General features: G+C 41.9%; 2 protein-coding genes across 8 annotated transcripts in view; one reads left to right on the forward strand and one right to left on the reverse strand.

The window, feature by feature from the left end:
* NEK6 (NIMA related kinase 6) overlaps nucleotides 1-9,549 on the forward strand; it is a 152,211-nt gene extending 142,662 nt beyond the window's left edge. For all 7 annotated transcript variants that reach the window (XM_049831638.1, XM_049831637.1, XM_049831633.1 and 4 more), the window contains 2 exons: nucleotides 3,376-3,489; nucleotides 7,378-9,549. In XM_049831638.1, coding sequence (XP_049687595.1) covers nucleotides 3,376-3,489; nucleotides 7,378-7,488 — 225 coding nt within the window. In that variant the 3' untranslated portion in view covers nucleotides 7,489-9,549. The remainder of the gene's footprint in view (nucleotides 1-3,375; nucleotides 3,490-7,377) is intronic.
* Nucleotides 9,550-10,582: 1,033 nt separating this feature from the next.
* Nucleotides 10,583-17,303, reverse strand: part of PSMB7 (proteasome 20S subunit beta 7) — a 28,393-nt gene continuing 21,672 nt past the window's right edge. The window contains exons 7-8 of the mRNA XM_049831643.1: nucleotides 14,053-14,204; nucleotides 10,583-10,816 (exon numbers count right to left, since the gene is read on the reverse strand). Of these exons, the coding sequence (XP_049687600.1) occupies nucleotides 10,705-10,816; nucleotides 14,053-14,204 (264 nt within the window). The 3' untranslated portion in view covers nucleotides 10,583-10,704. The remainder of the gene's footprint in view (nucleotides 10,817-14,052; nucleotides 14,205-17,303) is intronic.

A 17,303-nucleotide genomic window follows, 5' to 3' on the forward strand; every position in this document is an offset into this window, starting at 1 on the left:
ATGGTGGTCATTTTAAATGGAGATCTAGCTGTCCTGTGGTAATTGCTCTAATCAAAATGTCAGAAGCAAACCCCAGCACAGCATCACAAACTGTAGTTAGTGAGATATTTGGAGCGCCTGTGGTCATGACCCCTGCAGACCTGACTGTTTTAGTCAGAACTTGTGTGCTATCTCTTTCCATTTTAATTCCCTGCACTTACCACCCCAGAACCCCACAGTATTTCCTTCTTGTTCTTCCTCTTTTGCACATGACCACCTAACTAGACTTGGAAAGAAAAAAATTAATGGGAATTGAAAATTCCCTTTCAACCTTACTGGCATTATTGATGTTTGTATTGAAATCTCGGAGACCTTGTTTAACCCTTGATTGCCTTCTGTGCCTTCCCTAATGTGCCCATTAGTGTTTTTCTTGGAACAACTTTGCATGCTGGGTTCTCTAGTTTTGTTTTAACTGATCGAAAGCAGTTTGCTATCAATCTCTAATTGGAGATTAGAATCTCTAATTGGAGTCTGTAATCTTTTTCCCCACTGATTTGCCTGTTACGACAGTAATGAAGATACAACTTCACTTTTTGCCTTCAAAATCTTCCAAAAGGCCACGAGCACAGGGCTGTCAGGGGTCTCGTCCGGCTGTTGGGGCTCTGTTCACAAGCTTGTTGGGCGACAATTCGACCTCAGGTCTGTAGGGTTTGTGAGGAATAGCTTAGCATTACTGCTGATAATAGTGGTGAAACCACAGAGAGGTAAAAGTGTGCCTGTTCCCCAACCCGCTGTATTGTGCAACTGTTAAAGGTGTAATTCCTTTTCTCACTCAGCCTGCAGCAAAGCATGGTAAATGTCACTGGTGCAGCAGATATCTCAAGCTACATTACGTGAAGCATGACAGACAGAAAACTGAACAAGCCTGGAATTTTTCGAGATGGTTTTGGAAGCTGTGTAGTCAGTTCATTGTGTCCTTCAGTGTAATTTGTATATTCTATGTTGCCATTTATAAGCCTCTCTGGATATCTGATAAATAACCTCTCAAAAAGCTTCCTGAAAAATACTTTAGTCTGGTGGTACATAAGGAGATAACCTTGGAGATTTGGCCAGATGATATCTTACTGCTTCTCAGAACTCATTGCAGAGGGTCTCTTGCCTCTGCATGGCTGTCTTGTGCAAGGTGACCCCCTCCAGCTGAGGTGTGTTTTCACTAATTGCAGCGTAACCAATATGCTTTGCAAATAAGCAAGGAAGAAACATAACTTTAACTAAAAGATACGTTTATGATTTAAATCAAGGATAGCTTATCTTGACACGTCCTGCGTTGCTTGACACTTGGTGTTAATGGTAATGAGGTTTTGGTAAGACCCCTGGCCGCAGCCTGCTCCTGCGGTGCCGGGGGGGCAGCTCGGGGATGCCTCTGTGCCGGGCCACCTCCTACTGCTGGAAATCCAGCCCAAACGCAGCATTTCAAAACACTGCCCTAATCAAAACTGCTTGTCTGTCACCAAATCACTAATAATCCATCAATCTTGATTCCTAACTGCAGGATAATAGAGTGGAGGATCTAGTATTGACTTTTTTTAATTCTGCTGGGAGCTTGCTGTGTGTGTCAGCAACAAGACAGCATTCTTCAGATGGCTTTCACAGTGCATGGTAATGAGCAAAAGACTAGTAATCGTCAAATAACCCCCTATTAAAGCCATAGTGAGAAGCATCAACTTCAGCTGGCCTCAGTATGAAAAGCTTGCTGATTTGATGCGGCTTGTAACAAAATGGTCTAAAAAGATCTAAACAGAGTGGATAATATCCACAATTATCCAGTGGTGCTTCATTAGAAGGAGGTATTGCTGTGCTGTGCCCCTGACAGGCGGTGAGAGCGAGGAGCAGTGACGAGCAGCACTTGAGTAACACCCTGGACTAATAAGCAGATGGGCCTGGCATGGCCAGTGGCCAGGGGTGGGTCTGCTGGGCTTGGGTCCTGGTGTGAGAAGGCAAGAGGGAAGGTGCTTAGCTCATCGGGTGTACCTTTTAATAGACATGACTTAAGCCACGTTTTGTAAGTTCAAAAATGTCTGTGTTGCTACAGCTGTTTATCTGGGGCTCATCGTTCAGTGTTTGTGTAGACCTTCTGGTTGAGAACTTGCCATGTAAGTGGTTTTACACACACAAAGATGCAGTTTCCTTCCTGAGACTTAAGTATAATGTAAACATAACTTTGTAAGGAGTCTGCATGTGCCCTGGAAGGAATTCTTCCCCACCCAGAGCCTTCCATTGTGCTCTCATTGCTGTGTGAACAGCCTGTTTATCTCAGACTTCTGTCATATTTTTGGAGATGCAAATACTGGATTCATAAAACAGAATTGAAAGAGGAAAAAGACCAGATTGATTAGGAAAAGTTTCAGTAGTTTGGTTCCCAAATCTGCCTGGGATAGCACATTTCCAGCAGGAGGGGATGTTTGTTTTGCGGTCGTTTTGGTTTTGGTTTGGTTTTGGTTTTTTTCAAAGGCTGAAGTACATTGCTGATGCTTACAAGGTTCTTCGTATTCCAGGTAGCTAAATGTCCAAAAAGAATCCATTTATTCTTTGTAAGCAGTCTGTTAAAAATGTACCAGTCGGAGAGAGGAAATTAACTGAATATGGTTGTCACCAGGGAAGTTTGAAAGCATGACATGTTACCAAAGACAGAAGAGCTTCTACTTTTTAAAGAGACGACTGTGTGAGAGGTTTTCGTAGTCATCTCTGAGCCAGTTGGTTTCTAACTGATTGCCCTACCATCTGAGCATCCTATTTCTTGGGTTGTTTTTTTATTAAAAAAAGAAAGATACTTTTTTCTGTGTACCTATAGGATTGCCTTTATACACCCAGCATCCCGCATCTGAAACATTTTGGGCAGAAAGAATCATGGTGACAGGAAAACATAGAGACTTTTCCAGGCTCGGTGCTGCCCAGTGGCTGTGTGCCGTGGTCATGGGTAGCTCTGGTGGGAGGCAGGGATGGGGGCCGGCATCGCAGGTGTGCACTGTAAAGCAGTGTCGGAGCAAGGGCCTGGCAGCTGCCTTGCACGATGACTGGCACTGCCACATCTTCGATGGGGACAGGGTGCTGCGTGGCAGGAGGAGCTCCATGCTGCTGCTGCGACTCCGCTCGCTCACGCTTGCGTGCGAGGATGGCAAGGCGTTGGGAAGCGCGTGGCAGCACGCCTGGCACCAGCCCTGTGACAGTGTGCAAAACTGCCGTGATCGTGGAGCAGCTTCGGCTGTGGACAGTCTCAGAGAGCAACGTCATTACTTGCTCGCTGTCAAAGAACAAAATTTGCTCTTGCAAATCAGCAGTAGTGAGGGCTATTAAATCCTTTGCGTTTCTGAAATATTTTCTGTTTTTTCCCTCCAGATGGCAGCTCTTCAGAGTCCTTTCTATGGAGATAAAATGAACCTGTTTTCTCTTTGCCAAAAAATAGAGCAATGTGACTACCCACCTCTTCCAGCTGAGCATTATTCTGAAAAGGTAAATTTGGAACATTTTTGCAGGGGAATGTGGTGGGGGGGACAGTGAAGTTCGTCCCCGCACAGGGGAAAAGGAGCCCAGGAGAAGAAGCACCCCCACATCCGAGGCAGAACAGGAGATGGCCAGAGGGTCCTGGGTACCTTTAAAGCTGGCTAAGGAAACTATTGTTGTGATGTCTGAATATTGACAAGCTAAATGAAGACAGAAAATCAGATTTCTTAACGTGGGGAGGATTTTGAAACTGAAAGTCTGTGACGCTGGCAAAAACCAACAACGAACCGTGGGAAAGCCCTCTCCTTTGTTTCCTTTCCCTTAAAATAACATACCATAAAACAGTGCTTAAATTTTTGTTTATGAAGTTTTCAGTGTGTAACAAGGGGGGAAAAGATTCTTTTTAAGAAGAGGGCAAGGAAAGTATTTAGTTTAATGAAATAAGCATCTATACAGCAGCTGTATGGGGGCTTCCTAAAGTCTGGATTTTGTGCATATGAAAGCGAGGGATGGAGGGCAGTAGCTGAACCGAAGTATATTGAAAAAAAAAAAAAAAATTGTCACTGTGCATGCTTGCTCAGCAATGTTTCACTTCAGCTGCAAATACACATGCTGTTTTTGTTCAGGGCCTTTTGAGCTGGTTTTTTTTTAATTATTTTTGTCCCTTACCTAGACAAACCAGCTGTTTTTCCTTACCTCCTCATTCAGTTACAGTTGCCTCCTATTTGAAAGGAAATGGCTAATGTAATTTTAAATGTTCACCATATCCTTTGGGGGTTTTCTTTTGTTTTATTCTACCCCAGAGTTCTGAGGAGCAAGAGGCAGGATGCAGGGGAAATACTGTACGCAGCCGGTTTGGTCTCTACCCTGAGAAGGGACCCTGCACCACACATTTTACATTTTACTTAGTTTTTTTACTTGCTAAGTAACTCATGCAAAAAGATTATTTGAGAACTGTTCTGGAAAAGTGCATTTTAAAATTTTTTTTATTTTTTTTCCCCAAGCTGCCGTAGCAGCAAGTCCCGGCTCTGTGTGTTCACGTTTGCCATGCTGTTGTAGCATGCATTTCAGGATATGCCTGCTGGCAGCAAGAATTAGTGTAAGTTGACAGATGTGTTTCCTGTCTTTACAATTACTGTCTGTTTGCTTCCCTCTGGCAGTGCTAAAGAGTGTGTGTAGTGTAGTGATACAATCCAGGGTGAGAAGGATGGTTTAAAGCTCAAAGGCGCCAGGTCCCAGAGAACTAGGCTCCAGATGGTGTTCATACACTATTAACAGAATGCTTGACAAAGTCTGAGGAGGGCTGTGCCTTTGGCTGTAGCTCATCTCGCTGCATTAGCTGCTGCTTCTTACTGAAACTGCAAAGAGCTTCAGTTTTGTGAATATTAGAACATGACTCCACCATGAACAATATTCGGTTTAGTACGTACTTTTAAAGATTGGATTTTCAGATGCTTTCAGAGTGGATAGCCAAAGGGAAAGTGTGGTGGTGTCTCCCAGCAGCCAAGCTAGATAAGCCATGCAGGCAGGCAGGATCAGAAATGTAGAGGCAGCTGCCTGCAGCAGCAAGTTGTACCAGAAAGAATTTGTTCTTCCTGCAGCCGGTGGGTGGGTGGTTATCTCATTCTGGACATACGTGTTTTCCTTCAAGAGCGAATGTCTCTGTTTTAGATTGAAGGGACAGTGTCTTTGCAACCGTGCTGATGTTGTCACTGCTGCAGGTTTGTGAGTGATGTGGGAAAGCAGTAAAGCCTCTGTATCTTCCTGCTCGAGGGCAGGGGTGAGGATTAGGCCCTGCCATGCTACCACTTTTCAGTGATGCTCTGAGCCATCGGTATGTCTTTCCTTCACCTCAGTAATGCGGTCTTGAAGCAAAGCTTCGGCTGTAGGCTGACTGCTGATGACATGAATATTTTAGATGCAGCGTTGTTTTAGATGAACAAGGCAGAGTGTTTATTGAAGAATGCCTGCTTTAATGGTGTTCCCTTTCAGTGATGTTTCTCTTCTGTGTAGCCTTTTGTGGCTAACCAGTCCAAATCCTCCCATGATCAACTGGCGTGCTGCTTGGTGCAGGAGGAGGAGCTGGGACTCCAGCCAGGATTAGTTTTCTATATCAGGAACAAATTTGCTAGTAATTGGAGATACTGGTTGGCAGTGCTTATCAAGGCTTGCTCTGTCAGTTCCTTGTAGATGATGGTGAAATGCCTGTGCTGTGTTTAAGTGCTGTATTTACATGGGAGTACAGCTACTGGTTGGTACTGATAGCACAGGCTCTGGTCAGAGCTTTGGAAGTATTTTGTTTGTGGGCGTTTTGTGGTGATCTTGTCTATCAGAGCTGAGGTACGTGTTAAATCTTTGGAGTCTCTGGGTTACAAAGGCAGCACCCCCCTGCCCTCAGATGAATGAAAAAAAAATCATAGCAGTTACGAGAGAATGGGCCAGGCAGCGGAGCTGAGTTTACCCCGGAGATAGCCTGGCTAGGGGGTTTGTATTGCTCTCGGTGCGTACACACAAAATGACAGGCAAGGTGGTTAGCAGTAATTGCATTACACTGTGTCCTTGCCACTTGTGCTGCCTGCGTGCCCCTGCCTCTGTCCTGCCTGCACGTTTGCTGCTCGGCCGCCTGCCACCCGGCAGGAATCCTACTGAAATGTGTATTGGTCCCAGTGACAACTTGAAACATGGGGCCTTGCTCCATCCAGAGCTGAAAACCTCACTTGAGTATGTTCAGTAATGCAGCTGAAGCTGTGTGCTTGATAGCTGTATGGTCATGCTTTTAATTACCATTAAAATAATTGGCACCGTGGATACCGGGAGGATGTGAGAAGATCAGAGGCTCAAGGCTGTTTCTCCCGGTGCCTCGGGGGTACGAGCAGCTTTCAGTGTCTGTATAATTAAAAGCTACAATCTTTCATGTGCACAATAAAGAGGGCTGGGAGGTGGGGAGCCTTCAGCCCTTCTGCATTTTATTTATTAAACATAATCAATGACCAGTCTCTTTACTTCACAAAGGTTTTTAGGAAACACTGATGTTTGACAGCTGTGCTCCAGTATCTTAAGATGCAGAAGTGCTGTTCTTACATTAAAAACCTTGAACTGGCTTGTTATCAGGGATTGGTGTGGGAAGTGCAGTTGTTAATACAGGAGAGCTCTGTTCAGGACACGTTTTTAAACCTCTTCCTCTACTTCTCCCTTTCCTGAGTCCATTTGCACTGAAAAGTCCATCCCTCCTGTCACCTCAGTCAGATCTCTGGTACTGATCTCGTTTTTCCTTCCTTCATCCATGTCCTGCTCATGCCACTGGTGCCACCTCCTGCCCAGTGCCACTTCCCCAGCCCGTGCCTTTGGTGCACTTCGCTGGGTCCTCCTGCGCTGGGCTCCCTTGCTGGCTCCTCCAACCTGCTGCTTCCAACTCCTTTTGACTGTGAGCTGCTGGTCATCTGATGATACTGGTCATCTCTGCTCTGGTTCTCTGAAGTGTATCAAAAGTCCCCCGGGGAAAAATATTTTTTTAAAAAAAAAGCCAGTGTCAGAGTAATGGGTGGTTATTGCAATCTGTGTAGAGCCACAGTAAACCACTGAGCAGGGAACCCCTAGGTATGTATATGCTACTAGTGCGTTGTGAGTGATGACGCAAAATCCACTGGCTTGTGTGGAAGATTTAAATCTTCAGTGCTGAAGGTTTGGTGGGAAAGGTTCTTCCTGGCCCTTTTGTAGGGTGCGGGGGACATGGGACAGATGGACGTGTGCCTGCAATCTGCCTGGGAACATCTGCGTAAGAGAGATTCCCAGCTCCTGTCCTGGGCTCCAGTGGTTGGACAAACATTCCTGTAGCCTTTTCCAGTAAGAAATGAGCAGATTCATTCACATTTCTGTGCATGTTTTCCTGTCTTTCAGCTGCGGGAGCTGGTCAGCATGTGCATATACCCTGATCCAGATCAAAGACCTGACATTGGTTACGTGCACCAAATAGCAAAACAAATGCATGTTTGGACCTCCAGCACATGAACCATCTGCAAACACTCAAGAAGCCAGCACAGCTCAGTCTTACTTGAATTTTTTTTTTCTCAGATGAAACCGACTGGTGCCTAGTCACATAAGTGAGAGGGTTGAGCACTCATAGCAAGATGCTCCATTATTTCTGCAGGTTATTTGACAAGGACTCTTACATGGTGGTCATGCTTTAAACTGAAGATTCTGTGAGGTATTGCAAGTGATTTTATTTTTTTTTTAGGCCAATAATGTTACAGATGTAGATCATTTAAGGGTCCTTTCTTAAAACTGTTGTGTGTAATCTAGGATAGATGATATTAACAAGGGTGTCAAAGCATTTGACACACCTCTTCTATCTTAACTGTAATGTGAAATATTGAAATAATTCCTTCAGTGAAATCACTTTATACTAATGTAAGAATTACAGTAGATTTTGTGTAATTTGTATAACTGCTACTTTGCCTCTTCTGCAAATGGTTAATAGCAAATTCAGTTTTTACTTCGTATATTTTAAAGCAGCCATTTATGTGTTTTTATTAATTCCCTCCTCTTCAGACTTAGGAACTGGGAAGGGTTGGGGGGGGGGGGGGTGGGAAACACATTTGTTTCAAGATTTCTTTTTTTTAACTGAAAATTTAGAGTGAGTATTTTGCTGATGCATTTATCTGTTAAATTGGCTACAGCCAATGAGATGAGTTAAGCATGTACCTGGGCAAAAAACAAGAAAAACATGCCAAACCAACCCAAAACAAGCATTGCTTCTGCAAATAATTTCTCTTTAAACTTATTTTCCCATTTGGCATGATTCTTTTTAGACTACAGGTTCTTGTTAAAAAACAGTGTTTACCTAAGCCAGCTAGATTTTGGTGAAGATAATTCTACAATAGTACATTAGGTACTATAGGTAAAACTTAAGCAAAGCAGTGTTTTAAACACTTGGAAATTTTTAGAAAAAGAAATAAGTAAAATGCTTTGTGTATCTAATTCTACATAAGGATCAGCCCCTGTCTATTTAACTGTGAAAGCTAATTTACAGAATGTGAATTTTTATAAAAATCTCAACCTGATTTGAAGGAGTCATCTTCTTTAACTACATGAAAATTTTCAACCAACTAAATTCATTCATTGAATCAATGATTTGTTTCATTACTGTTGATGAAAAATATTCACTGCTTTAGGAACAAACGTGGATTCACGTTCAAGTGTTTCCATTTCATTTGCCTGTTCAGAGGAACAGGGCTGCACTTAACGTTCTTGAAGACTACAGCGGGGGAAATAAATAAGCCTGTACGGTTGCAGCGCTGCTTCCATGTGTGACGGTGGCTAATGCCAAAAATGTAGATTTGTGTGTGACAGTTCTAATGCAGCCTGTGCCTGTTTTTTGTTTTGTTTTGTTTTTTTTTTTCCTTAAGAAAAGCATACAATCCTTAATTTTTTTGGAAATAAGATTAGGGTTAGAGGGTTACATACATATATATGCTTTTAGTGGATTTTTTTTAACCTAATTTGCTCTACTTAAAGGAAAACTGCAGTGCATTTTCAACTATGTCCCATCAAATTTTTAAATATTTATATAGGGTAGCAAAGAAGAGCTATTAATTGCTGTGAATAATGTTGGTATCATTAATGCAAGGTACCACTTTATTGAGTTTTCTCAGCAGAAAGTTGAGCCTGCTGCTCTCATGAGAGATTCAGGAAATTCAAATCAGCATGAGAATGCAGTGGAGGCACCAGATTGCTTCCAACATTCCCAGGCAAACTTGTTTAATTTATACCCAGCTTCTTTAGCAATTCTTAGATTTAAGACTGAAGACTGTCACTTTTACACTGCAGCTTTGCTTTAAGCCATGGTGGCAGCTACACATTCAGAGGGATGGTTGTGCTGCGCCTCTCTTGGTGTAACACAGAAAAGGATCTTTGGCTTCCAGGGAAGCTCAGCTTAAATTTGAGTATCTTGAGAAGTCTGGTCACTTTCTTGTTACATAAAATTTATTAGTGCTTATAAGCAAATGTATTTCAAAGGGTAATTTTTTGCAATTGTGCATTTTTAGATAAATAAAAAATGATTTACAAAATAAACAACTTTGTTTAAAAAAAAAAAGTCCAGTATTAAGGAAAAAATTATTTAACAAAACAACACAACCACTGAAAACAGGCCTCTGTGTGAACCTGTTCCTAACAGCCTATTATGTGTAGATACTTTTTGAGAAAAAATGGGTGAATGGACTATATAAACTGTATCAGTTGTCCCCATGGAAAGGTATATATGAGAGTCTTTACCCTCTAGAGCTGGTTTTCCTAGCTGTTTGTTGCAGGATGCTAGGAGTAGGGACTGGTACCAGTTAACCTTTTGAAGCTTCCCTTTTGGCTAAATGAGAAAATTTTGCAGGTGGATTTTCTGCTACCCTTCCCCCCCCAGGGTTATGTGGTGCTGCATGAAACAGTTTGAATTGAGTTTATCTCAAAGAATACAGGCTCAGGATTTTAGGACAAAAAAGGTCCAAGTGGAGGCAAGTAACAAGACAATTAGACTGGATTTTGCTGTGTTCAGTCATATATAATTTAGGAAAATGGGTGTACCAGTGAGGAGGCTGGACCTATGCCACATCCTGTCTCTATCCACAGAGAACAGTAAAGAATTAACTTAAACATCCCACAATAACCAGTGTTACTTCCCTGCAGTAACAGGTAGAAGCAGTCTGCTGTAGGTCAAGGTCAGCAGTTCAGAACCACCAGTACTCACCCTTTTCCTACCATTTCTTCATCTGGTATGTATCCATCAAGAACAGAACATTATGTTAAATTAAAACTCATCACATTATGTGCAAGCCCAGTAGTTTTACTCTTGCTATTTTGTTCCTGGAGTAAAACAACAAAACAGGTGCTGTGCTTAGTGCTTTTTCTGCCCCAAATAACAGTACAATGCTTGGTATCTGCTCCAGGAGCCCGGCTGTCTTCCACATGTTAATACAGATTGTTCAGGGTAAAGCCCACAGCACTAAAAAGAGTGGGGAAGAGGCTGCACTTCTGTTCTGCATGAGCCTTACCTTTTCAACACTGTAAGAAGGGAAAAACAGCAAAAGAAATGAGCACCATGTAGAAACACTAATTAGGAGAATGGTCAGAACCCTCTTTATTCTGTATCAGCTGCATGTTTCTCTTGATGCTGCAAGGCTTCTAAACATAACTAGTGCTGGGTGCCAGTGACACAGAAGGGCTGTGTATGATGGTTCAGGAAGTGTCCATGGTTTGTACAGTTTCATCCACCACCTCAATTTCCAGGTGTGCTACATTTTCTGTGAGAACAGCAGTAGTTCCTTTTTCACACTTGTATCTACCATACCTGTTAAAGAAATAGGTGAAAATTAAGCTGGAAGATGGTACTACATAGGCAAAGTCTCATGTACAATTTTAGAACTAATCAGTTTTCTCTAGAAGTTTCCTGTAACAGTCCAAAGTAAGTAAAGGAACTGTGCTTACTGCAGAAATCTAGACTGATCACAATAACTGGTAAGGTTTCAGATTTCCTAAAAATGCTAGTTTACATACTTTAAAAAAAATTTACTTTATAGAAATAAGTGTGATCTTATTATAGCATGGGACATTCTTGCTGTGTACTGTCACTCAAAGAACAAGCAATTTATTTACTTTTTGCAACTCTGGAATAGTTTCACCAATGTACTAGCTTTGGATTTCTGTGCTAAAATTAGCTAACATTTAACACAAAGACTGCTAGTAATCAAGCCATGTTTGTGAAATCTTAACTGCATCCAACTAAATGAGTTGTCATCTTTTCACCCATTTACAGAGCAGAATCTAAAATCTCACTTGAAATGTGAAATAAAAACTCTCCTGGCTGACTACCAATAGACATTTCTGCTCAGAATGAAGTGTCATGCTTATGGAGTTGTACAGTAAGAAATCCAAAAGACCTTAATGGGAGCAGTGCAATTCTTTGTGGCTTTGGCCATAGTGTCTACCTTAAACAGGGAAGAAGCAGTTTCTTTAAATTCTACTATTTTGGCAGTGGATTGGAAAGTTGCACAACTCATTACACATAGCATAAACGTACATACTGCAAAATCAATCCTTTAGCTGCCTTCAGGGCTGTGATTTCCCTGATGAGGCAGTGTAGTTCACCAAGCAACGTATCTGAGTGTTCAGAAGTAAAATTTGCCAGCTCCTCTAACACTCAAGTTTTACTCACTTTAGAATTTCATCATCTCTCTATCCTGAACATGATCAGGATGACAAGACCACATGATACATACTTAAATGTAACCTTGTTCCTAAAGAGTTCCACACTTGAATGTTTATGACAGAAAATTTAAGAGACTCAGAATTACTGTCTTAAGGAAACAAGCAACAGCATTGCATCACCTTTGTGATCACCAATGTTTCACATGCTGTGCAACCCTTCCATATGCTTTAAGGAAATGAACACTGAGAACAGTAAAATGTTCAAACATTAAAACAGCAAAACAATAAACATAAACAGTAAAAAAAAATCTGCCTTTTTGATGTGGCTTGCCAAATTAAAGAGCTCAGGAAAAAAAACCACAAGTTTTTACATAGTGGAAATGGTTGAGATAACTGTTTGATGAGGAAAGCATGAATGCTTACAAGCATGTTTTAGTTTATTTATACATGAAATGGGAATCAAGTTTAGTACTACTAAAAAAAACTTGTGACTGCTGTATTTGGCTATTTACTGTAAAATGTCCTTTTGCCACATCACAATATATTTCTAGCCAATTTTGAGGAAACTGTCATGATGGCAGTGATGAGAGTGCAGAGAAGAATCCAAAAGCAATCAAAAGGGATTTTAGTGCACTGGGACAATTAGTAGAAAGATTAGGAGCACAGGTAGTGTTTTTCCTCAAAATTCTTCACTGGGTGAAAAACTGGCTGGATGGCCAAGCCCAGAGGGTAGTGGTGAATGGGGTGAAATCCAGTTGGTGGCAGGTCACAAGTGGTGTTCCCCAGGGCTCAGTGTTGGGTCCTGTTCTGTTTAATATCTTCATTGATGATTTGGATGAGGGGATTGAGTGCACCCTCAGTAAGTTTGCAGATGACACCAAGTTGGGAGGCAGGGGCAATCTGCTTGAGGGTAGGAAGGCTCTACAGAGAGATCTGGACAGGCTGGATCGATGGGCTGAGGCCAGTCATATGAAGTTCAATAAGGCCAGGTGCTGGGTCCTGCGCTTTGGTCATGGCAACCCCATGCAGCGCTACAGGCCTGGGGAAGAGCAGCTGGAAAGCTGCCCAGCAGAGAAAGACCTGGGGGTGCTGGTTGACAGCTGGCTGAATATGAGCCAGCAGTGTGCCCAGGTGGCCAAGAAGGCCAATCGCATCCTAGCCTGTATCAGAAGTCCTGTGCCCAGCAGGAACAGGGAGGTGGTTGTTCCCCTGTACTCCGCACTGATGAGGCTGCACCTCGAGTCCTGTGTTCAGTTTTGGGCCCCTCAGTACAGGAAAGACAGTGAGGTGCTGGAGCATGTTCAGAGGAAAGCAACCAAGTTGGTGAGAGGGCTGGAGCACAAGTCTTATGAGGAGCGGCTGAGGAAACTGGGGCTGTTTGGTCTAGAAAAGAGGAGGCTGAGGGGAGACCTTAGCACTCTCTACAACTACCTGAAGGGGGGCTATAGTGAGGTGAGTGTTAGTCTCTTCTGTCAGGTGGCTGGAGATAGGACAAGAGGAAGTGGCCTCAAGTTGAGGCAAGGGAGATTCAGGTTAGATATTAGGAAAAAAATTTTTACTGAGAGGGTTGTCAAACATTGGAATGGGCTGCCCAGGGAAGTGGTTGAGTCACCATCCCTGGAGATACTCAAAAAGTGAGTGGACAGGGTACTTCAAGACCTGGTTTAGTGGGCATGGTTAATGGGTGGACTTGATCTTGAAGGTCTTTTCCAACCTAAATGATTCTATTATTCTATGATCAAAACAATGTCTGGGTTGTCTTAAAAATCCACCATAGGGCATGTTTTCCAGCCACTGGCTAGAGGGGGTCTCTAGAAATAGAATAACACACAACCTGGTAGTCACAGGCTAGAGTTGTGGCATTTTCTCTTGCTTTTTCGTTTTGTCCTGCAGTGAGTTTGTATATAGTGGCTATCAACAGGCTGTGCTGCCTGAAACTGCTTTTCCAAATCCCCAAGCTAAGATTACGTAGAACTGCAGGGGGTACAGTGATGCCACTAGTCTTTCTGACACCACACAAATTTCAGCAAGAACATGGCAGAGCAAGACTATGTTGCTACCCGATAGCAAAAGAAACTCAAGTTACCTGCTCAGTCACAAATGTGACACTTGATTCCTTTCTCAAACTGCCTGGAACTCAAGAGCAGCCTCTTGGCATGGTAAAGCTCTGGCAGGTAAGCAATTCATTTGTTTCCTTCACACATTTGTATGTGCCACTAGCAGCCTCTACTCAGCTGCAGGTACAGCCACTAATTTTGTTTTCTTGTTTAGTTGAAATTCATATAGAGATCTAGAGATTACTCTGAGAAAATTCAGTATTATGGAAAATGGGAATTGCTGGGAAGAACATGGATAAAGCACAGTTTCAGGAATACTAACCTGTCCCCCTTTCTGTTGGACACATCATATGGACGGAGAAAATCCAACTTGTTCTTGCTTATTACACAGATATCTATGTTGCTGCCAGAGCCCAGATCATTGTATATGCCAGCTGCAATGGCATCTCTCACAAGCTGTTTGGCTTCCTCTTCCTGGAAAAGTTAAAAAAGCTGTCATTGCACAAGTGTTGGCATTTCACAGAAATGTTTGTCTGTGTGACAGTGGAAGCTGTGAGGTCTCAGAACAATAAATGAGATACCAGCACCTTTTTAATCAAAGTACTGCAGAGCATTAACACCAGTTCTGAGCAGTGGGACTATCTATAGGACCACCTTTTATCCTGCTCATGATCCACCACCCCCCCAGCACAGATCACACTTAGTAAAGACAGTCAAGGAAGCAAAATTAAGACTTTTGTCTTAACAACTGGAGAAAATAAATTTTACAAATTTTTATCTTCCAGGCTTTTGCGCATGGGTACAAGTTCCCTATGGTACCCTCTGTGTAACAGCTGCATACAAGTTAAAGATTCATACTAGTTTAGTTACATAGGGCCTATCCCTTCCCTACATAGGGACTATTTAATCATAGTCTGTAGTAGCAAAATTATTTCTATGATACTGTAACTTAGCTTGGTTTGCAAAATTTGTTCAGCTCATCTTAACAGTAACTGTGTTGCAAAGCAGCCTTGCTCTGTACTGAACTGTAGCTGGCTAATATTTTTACTTCCAGTCCTGAACACAACTGCAGAGAATTTAAAGAAACCTGCTGAAAATACTGGTCAAACTAGGTACCTCTATCAAAATACTGCAATTTGTAGTTCAGTTCTTACCATTTAAGTGAAAAAATGGAAAATTTGCTAGTTTATTTTCTGCTGTACACCTCAGAAATTCCATAGGTAACTAAAGCAAAACAGATATATAAATACAGTATACATTAAATGAACTATATTAAATATTTCAAAAGCATGTGTATTTCTGAATTACTTTGTACAACTAGTATAATTGTATTTGCAACAAAGCTAAAATAGAAAACTAGAACAGGAAATAAAGCTCCCTATTCTTATTGCTTTGAAACCATGCACTAATCCCGCAAAAGTTCTAATATTTGCTTTCTTGCAGGTGTTGCTTATCTACCTTCTTTTAAAAGGGCAAACATGCAGCTGCTGAAATACACATGCTGCACCTAGTTGTGAAGAATTTACTCTTTGGAAGCTGTCTAAATAGCTTGAAACTAAGTGCAATAGCATCTATGTCACACAAACACAAGTAACATTCAGATGAGTGCCTTTTTCAAGAAAACATTTCAAATTCATCAAACTCTCCATTAAAGTATTACAACAGATGCGTAATCATCTTCATTCCTCCCCAATAAAATGCATGAATGGTGTCGATGTGAAAGCATCAGAAATACAAGTTTTGATACACCTGACAGCCCTTACTAGGCAAGAGGAGGTTATTACAGCTGCGCTGGCTCCCTCTACAGCTCCCAAGCAGGGCTTATTCTTATTTCAAAGGCAGCTTACCAAGTATCACAGAAAAGACCCAGTGCTATTATAAATAATCTGACACAGCCAGTAAACCCTTAATTTTACACTGCAACTGAAGATGGTGAGCATGAAGAAGTGTTGCAAAACAGCTTTCTTGATGTATCATTTTAAATCTTGTAAAAAACAGCTACAGGGATCTGATCTCAGTACCTACACATGCCAGTCCTTACAACAAGACACACTACAGCTTGACAAAGCCCCACAGTTCAGCGTGGGGGTCAAGTCCTCTGTCCTGTACCTCTTCCCATGGCACTCTTACCCACCAAGAGACACAAAACCAACAAGGACATGTCCTGCACCCTCTGCTCCTCTGAAGCCTGTACAGAGGAAGCGCTAGTGTTCCAGTCACCTGGCAAAAGTGTCAGAACGCAAGAAAACAGGCTGTGTGTGTCTGTCTCTCTACACACGCACAGACACTGTAATCTTTTCAGTAGCCTCCTGAGTACATACCAGAGCACATAAGACACCTTAATTTTTCTCAAAGGTATGAAAACTGTGACTAGAGCATGCCTGTTCCAGTGAAGAAAGACTCAAACACATCTATGAACACAAAAATTTGGACTCTGTTTTATCCTCAAGTCATTTATGGCAGTTGCTGCTCAGCTAGCCCAACACGATCATAACTGAATGCTCAGTTTACCCTCATCACTCATCACTGCTTTGCTGGTATTTCACACCTTTGAATAATCTTCTGCCACTAGACATCATGAACTGAAGAGCAAATGTTCAATGCCGATTTCAATAAATGCAGCTTTTTAAGGTTTACTTCATTTTAAAGGCCTCGGTGTCTCCACCGCTATCCTGCCACATGAAAATAATGATGCTAAGATCCACAGCCCGCTCCTCAAACCCCTGATGCAGACAGCAGCTGCACAAGCCCCAGCATACAAGTGCAGCTGAAGAAGAGCCCAAAATTAGCTCAGCTACAGTCACGTCTGCTCCCAGTGCATACTCTGCATTCTCTGATGGCCCTCTTAAAAGAGCTTGTTAATAACAGTATTCCTGTCCTAACAGCTTAATTAAGGTATTGACCAGGAGGGGGGCATTTTTTTCAGTAAACTATAGAAATGGCATGAATTCCTATTTCACTCCCAGTTTCATTAGTATACTCTTGAAAGAAAAAAAAAATTGAATTACACTTTCTACCAAGCTGACTAGAACAATACAGCCACGCTGTAAAAATAATTCCTGTACCTTTCTTCAGTGTTTTTGGTAATAAAACTCTGAAAAGCAAGTATTTCCTCATTCAACTGATAGAAGACTACTTTCTCTGATTTGTTGTATGCTAAGGGTATTTTAGTACTATAGTGGAAGTAAATATACTAAAATAAAAAAGAATGTAATAGGTATGTTTTAAAAATTAAGCAGTAGCAAAGCCAGAATAATTTTAAGCTATTATGCAAGTGTTAGTATAAGAAGAGCACTGCAGCTTAGGAAAACTAAAGCAGCTTAGTGGACGTTTGTTCCCCTCTCCCTTCTAATTTTATCTTTTTTTAGACAACAATGTAAATCTCGCAGAGCCCTCCCACTAATTTAAATTTTACTTCCTTTTTAAAATGTACTCTATCAACCCACTGTTACCAAAATAGGTCTAAAGATATCCAGTACAGCCAGTAGAGCTCAGTTGTAACTGCACGAAGGCATCCACTACACTGAGAAAGTCTAAAATGTAGTCTTGTCTCTTTCATGCAATGCAGCCTAG

Source organism: Accipiter gentilis, chromosome 29, assembly GCF_929443795.1.
Source record: "Accipiter gentilis chromosome 29, bAccGen1.1, whole genome shotgun sequence".
NCBI classification, from domain to species: domain Eukaryota; kingdom Metazoa; phylum Chordata; class Aves; order Accipitriformes; family Accipitridae; genus Astur; species Astur gentilis.